This window comes from Formica exsecta, unplaced genomic scaffold, assembly GCF_003651465.1.
Source record: "Formica exsecta isolate Colony F162 unplaced genomic scaffold, ASM365146v1 scaffold85, whole genome shotgun sequence".
NCBI classification, from domain to species: Eukaryota; Metazoa; Arthropoda; class Insecta; order Hymenoptera; family Formicidae; genus Formica; species Formica exsecta.
In genome coordinates this window covers 94,350-100,545 of record NW_021853621.1, presented here as the reverse complement: position 1 = coordinate 100,545, position 6,196 = coordinate 94,350, and the positions used below count along the sequence as shown (strand labels likewise).

The 6,196-nt window shown below is 32.4% G+C and overlaps 1 protein-coding gene across 1 annotated transcript; it reads right to left on the bottom strand.

Moving 5' to 3' along the window:
* Positions 1–652: 652 nt before the first annotated feature.
* On the bottom strand, positions 653–1,393 carry LOC115244742 (protein URE2-like). Its single transcript, XM_029822668.1, has 2 exons — positions 1,287–1,393; positions 653–1,186 (listed from the first exon to the last, which is right to left on the bottom strand). Exons 1-2 carry the CDS (start codon positions 1,291–1,293, stop codon positions 942–944), a joined length of 252 nt encoding a protein of 83 aa, XP_029678528.1. The 5' UTR covers positions 1,294–1,393; the 3' UTR covers positions 653–941.
* Between the last annotated feature and the right edge of the window lie 4,803 nt (positions 1,394–6,196).

Here is a 6,196-nt window from a genome sequence, read left to right as displayed (position 1 = left end):
TTGGTCGCTTCTCGATTGTCGCTTCTTGCTATGCCTTAAATGTTTTTTTCAGCCTTTTCGTATGAGATATATTATCTATTATATATCTATTATATAATATATTTATGATTAAGATACGTATATAAATTACTTAAAGTTTTTAATCCACGTAAAAATGCATTTTAAATCGATGATTTGAAAGAAGGAATATCCGTGTGGAGACAACAAAAGGAAAAATCATACATTTTATTGTACGAAAAATGTATCGATTTTCCGACAAATGATTAAAAATAATGAAAAGTACTATAAGAAAGTTTAAATATTTAAAAAATATGTCATATAATAATATTTAACTTTAGTTTCTATACATACATATTTACAATATCATTACAATACACAAACGTATATACGGACCACATTTATACGTTTCTGTCGTTGTCAAACGATACTGAATGATGATTTTCCACACCACCTATATGAGGTACCACCAATGGCGCGTAAGATTTTTTTAACGTGGATCTTCGCCTGTAGCCATATCATACCACATTAGATTATATAATATGCTCTATTTTATATGAAGGAAAAAAGGATAAAGGAAAAAATTTTTTAAATAATTATTCCCCAATTATATATTATTTTTTATTAATTTTTATTTTGTTTTATTTTTAATTAAAAATATAATTTTTGATTACTGTGGGACCACTACGGCCCCACGTATTTCTTCCTCGGCCGCCAGGGACGCCTCTTCCTCGGCCGCCAGGGACGACTCTTCCTCGGCCGCCAGGGACGCCCCTTCCTCGGCCACTACCTTTATTTTTAAAGCCCCTGCCACCCCGCTGGTAATACCAGCTGGCGCGGGATCGGCCGCCTGCTCTTTTTGTATGTATTTCTGAAAAAATAGATATATACAGATAAGTAATAAACAATGAATGATAATATAACTATGCATATTTATTAATATTTTAATGAAAAAGAATAAATAATAAAAATATACCATTTTCATCCATTTTTTCCGGCAACGGCTGTGGCTGCAGCTCCTGCTGCTGCTGCTGCTGCTGTTGTTGCTGCTGCTGCTCCTCCTCCTGCTTCTTTTGCAAATATTGCAATTGTTGATGCAACAGTTGTTGCCTCTCTTCTTGCAATTTTTGTTGATGCAACAACTGTTGCATCAACTGTTGCAAATTTGCCGCATCTCCATTTATTTCTTCTATAAAAATAAAATATATTATGTAAGAGAAAGGAGAAGATAAAAATTAAATATTAAACTTTCTTAAAAAATACAAATAATAATAATTTGATTTACTTACGGGACATGACGATACGTTGTGTGCGATGTTTCACAGAGAACTGAAGCACTCGACATTATTTAAGTTGTTTCATACGCCGCGCATTTGTTTTATACGTTGTACTGCTACTGTTTCACGGCGCTTCTGTAAGATAATCTTGTTGCTCTTTGCGAGTCAACGTATTTTTTTATACGTGTCTTGTAAAATCTTGGTACCCAAGAAGCTGAAGCAATTGTGATTGTAAGTTATTTCAAATATCTATATTTATTTCTATATTTCTATATTATTTCTATTAATTTTTTTATTATTAATCTTTCCTTTTATTCATTCTTCTGTCGTTCTTTGTTTCTATCTACTTTTTGTTATAGAAATGTGTGATGAATTAAGAAAAAAATCTAAGCGAAGCTTTTCAGAAGCTTGGCTTAGTGATGATAGAATTAAATGTTGGATACGTAAAGTATCTTCTGATGATGGTTTTTATCATTGCATCATATGTAATAAAAATATTTCGTGCAACACACATGTTTTAAGACATGCGAATTCTGCGTGTCACAAAAATAATATTAAAGAAAATACTTTATTAGATAATATTGATATAAGTTCACATAAAAATATATCAAAATCTAAATATAAATTTAAAGCACAATGGCTAGAGATCGAATTATTTCAGCCATGGTTACGTGAAATATCAGATGGCATTAATACATTTTTTTGCTCATTTTGTAATAAATCTATGATTGGTGATTTATCTCACATTTATCGTCACGCAGAATCCGAAGCACATATAAAAATATGTAAAGAAAAGAAGACAGAAACAATGAACATGGATGAAAATTTTAACATGATGGATGACTCACTTTTGCCGTTTAAAGACCGGAAAAAATCAGCAGAAATTCGATATGCCGCATTAATTGCTGATAAGAATATTTTGCATCAAACGGCAAAAGATATCCTTAACTTTTTTCAACAAATAGGAAAAGATCCTAACGTATTAAAAAGTATGAGTATGGGTCGAACAAAATGTAAAAATATTATTTCGAATATATTGTGTCCGATCGAGACGAACCGTATGGTCAACAGCATTCAAAATACTAAATTTTCCATTTTTATTGATGAAACATCTGATATTTGTAATGAAAAATGGATGACGTTTCTTGTACGGTATGTTGATCTTGAAACATTAGACATTCGCACGCAATTAATTAAATTAATTAATATTGACGCAAAAAATAGTAGCGCGGAAAAATTATTTAATGCATTTAAATGTGAAATGTGGAAATTAAACATTCCATTTGGAAATATTGTTGCCTTGTCATGCGACAATGCATCTGTCATGACAGGTAAACATCTCTCATTTAAAAAAAAGTTAGAAGAATTTTGTACAAATTTATTAACATTTCCATGTCCATGCCATTCCGCGGCATTAGCTGCACATGCTGCATGTGCTAAAATACCGGAATATTGCGAGGAGTTTTTAAAAAGATAGCAAATTATATTAATAGTAGTCCTAAGCGTGCTGCTATTTATGAAGAATTTACTGAATGTTTTCAGGAAACAAAAAAAGCAAGTGTGTAAAAATATAATTGTCACTAATTGATATCACATTTGCAAAAGCAAGTGTGTAAAAAAATTATTGTCACTAATTGACATCACATTTGCAAAAGCAAGTGTGTAAAAATATAATTGTCACTAATTGATATCACATTTGCAAAAGCAAGTGTGTAAAAATATAATTGTCACTAATTGATATCACATTTGCAAAAGCAAGTGTGTAAAAATATAATTGTCACTAATTGATATCACATTTGCAAAAGCAAGTGTGTAAAAATATAATTGTCACTAATTGATATCACATTTGCAAAAGCAAGTGTGTAAAAATATAATTGTCACTAATTGATATCACATTTGCAAAAGCAAGTGTGTAAAAATATTATTGTCACTAATTGACATCACATTTGCAAAAGCAAGTGTGTAAAAAATTTATTGTCACTAATTGACATCACACTTGCAAAGCAAGTGTGTAAAAAATTGTTGTCACTAATTGACATCACACTTGCAAAGCAAGTGTGTAAAAAATTGTTGTCACTAATTGACATCACACTTGCAAAGCAAGTGTGTAAAAAATTGTTGTCACTAATTGACATCACACTTGCAAAGCAAGTGTGTAAAAAATTGTTGTCACTAATTGACATCACACTTGCAAAGCAAGTGTGTAAAAAATTGTTGTCACTAATTGACATCACACTTGCAAAAATAAGTGTGTAAAAAAATTATTGTCACTAATTGACATCACATTTGCAAAAGCAAGTGTGTAAAAAATTTATTGTCACTAATTGACATCACACTTGCAAAGCAAGTGTGTAAAAAATTGTTGTCACTAATTGACATCACACTTGCAAAGCAAGTGTGTAAAAAATTGTTGTCACTAATTGACATCACACTTGCAAAGCAAGTGTGTAAAAAATTGTTGTCACTAATTGACATCACACTTGCAAAGCAAGTGTGTAAAAAATTGTTGTCACTAATTGACATCACACTTGCAAAGCAAGTGTGTAAAAAATTGTTGTCACTAATTGACATCACACTTGCAAAAATAAGTGTGTAAAAAAATTATTGTCACTAATTGACATCACACTTGCAAAGCAAGTGTGTAAAAAATTGTTGTCACTAATTGACATCACACTTGCAAAGCAAGTGTGTAAAAAATTGTTGTCACTAATTGACATCACACTTGCAAAGCAAGTGTGTAAAAAATTGTTGTCACTAATTGACATCACACTTGTAAAAACAAGTGTGTAAAAAAATTATTGTCACTATTTGACATCACATTTGCAAAAGCAAGTGTGTAAAAAAATCATTGTCACTAATTGACATCACATTTGCAAAAGCAAGTGTGTAAAGAAATTATTGTCACTAATTGACATCATATTTGCAAAAGCAAGTGTGTAAAAAAATTATTGTCACTAATTTCTTTCAAATCATCGATTTAAAATGCATTTTTACGTGGATTAAAAACTTTAAGTAATTTATATACGTATCTTAATCATAAATATATTATATAATAGATATATAATAAATAATATATCTCATACGAAAAGGCTGAAAAAAACGTTTAAGGCATAGTAAGAAGCGACAATCGAGTCCGATTCCCCACCCGGATGCACCCAATATTATAGTGATATGTCACGTATACTATAATATCGGGTGCACCCAGGTGGGGAATCGGAACACAGCCCAGCTTGTCAGTGCTAGCAACGAGTGACAGATCCCCCCAATCATGATGCTGTTACTCAATTGGCAGAACAGACGGGTTTTGGTATTACGAGCATAAAAAAAATATTGTCGGAATATAAGAATACAGGATCGGTTACATCTCCAAATAAAAGAAAACGTTACCTATATTTCAGAGAAAAAATCGACGAATGTGATAAAAATGCCATTCGGAGAAAAGTGCACGGATTTTACATCAATAAAGAATTACCAACATTGAACAAAGTTCTGCAAGCCGTAAACGCCGACGAAGATCTTCCAAATTTTAAACGATCGACCTTTCATTTATTATTAAAAGACTTAAATTTTGCATATACCACCCGACACCGCAACAGCATACTAACAGAGAGAGAAGATCTAATTATTTGGAGGAGAAATTACCTGAGGGCTATAAAAAAATACAGAGAAGAGGGCCGGCAAATTTATTATCTGGACGAAACTTGGGTTAACGCCGGTGATGTCACAAATAAAGTTTGGATAGATAAAACAATTAAATCCAAGAAGGATGCATTTCTTCGAGGATTGACAACGGGACCAGCTAATCCAAGCGGAAAAGGCAAACGATTAATTGTTTTGCATATTGGCAGTGTTGCTGGTTTCGTTCCTGGCGGACTTCTATGCTTTGAATCGAAGAAACATACGGGGGATTACCACGACGAAATGAACGGTGACACATTTCACGAATGGTTTAAAAATATTTTACCATCATTAGATGGTAATGCTGTTATTGTCATGGACAATGCTCCATATCATTCTGTATCATCCGTTTAATTTTTTAAACTGACATGAGATAATAGTCCCGGGCCCGTGAGAGCCGTATCTACGTATACGGTATTGAGTATCTCGCCATGTTCTCCCCACTTTGCCCGCTTATGCGCGAACCGAGATCATTCTCGTTTTGGATAGAGTATAGGATAGACCGGCCCCTGCCGTGGTATACAACATGGAAACATATGAAGGACAGCGATTCCTACAATGCTATTTCTGTCCTTGCTTAAGTAAGAGTAGAAGGGATAAAAGCGAATACATGTGCATGAAAAGAAGCATTTGGTCGCTTTGTTTTCACCACGGGGTCTTCACCTTCCTCTACCAGTCCTCACTATGCCAACAGAAAGAGGCAGAATGCTATTTCTGTCCTTCATATGCTTTTACACTGTCTCTCACTGAAGAGAGAGGAGCTGGTTTATCCTATATATTTATCTATGAGTTTAATATCTAAAATCCCTGTATGGGGATTATATCAGAAATTAAACTAATAGAAATAATTACAATCTTATATTAGCCGCGTTTTGCAGGTTTTATATAGTTCTCATGAGACTAAAACGTAAAATACGAAATAAACAATGCATAGCGTGTCGCATAGCGACAAGCAAATGAATTTTTCATTTAGTCGAAAAGACATTTTTTAGTAATTTTTTTGCTTCGCAAAAAAAACATCTATAAAAAGACGATGAAAAAATGCCTTTTTTAAGTCGTCTTTTCGGCAAAACGAAAAGTTGTATTATAAACATATTTTTGCTTCACCGAAAAGATGACTTAGGAAATACAATTTTTTGTCATCTTTTAATATTTTGTGCTCTGTCTAGGATATATATAAAATTATCTACTATATTTCTTAATCATTTTACACACACACATATTATATATTATTATTATATTTT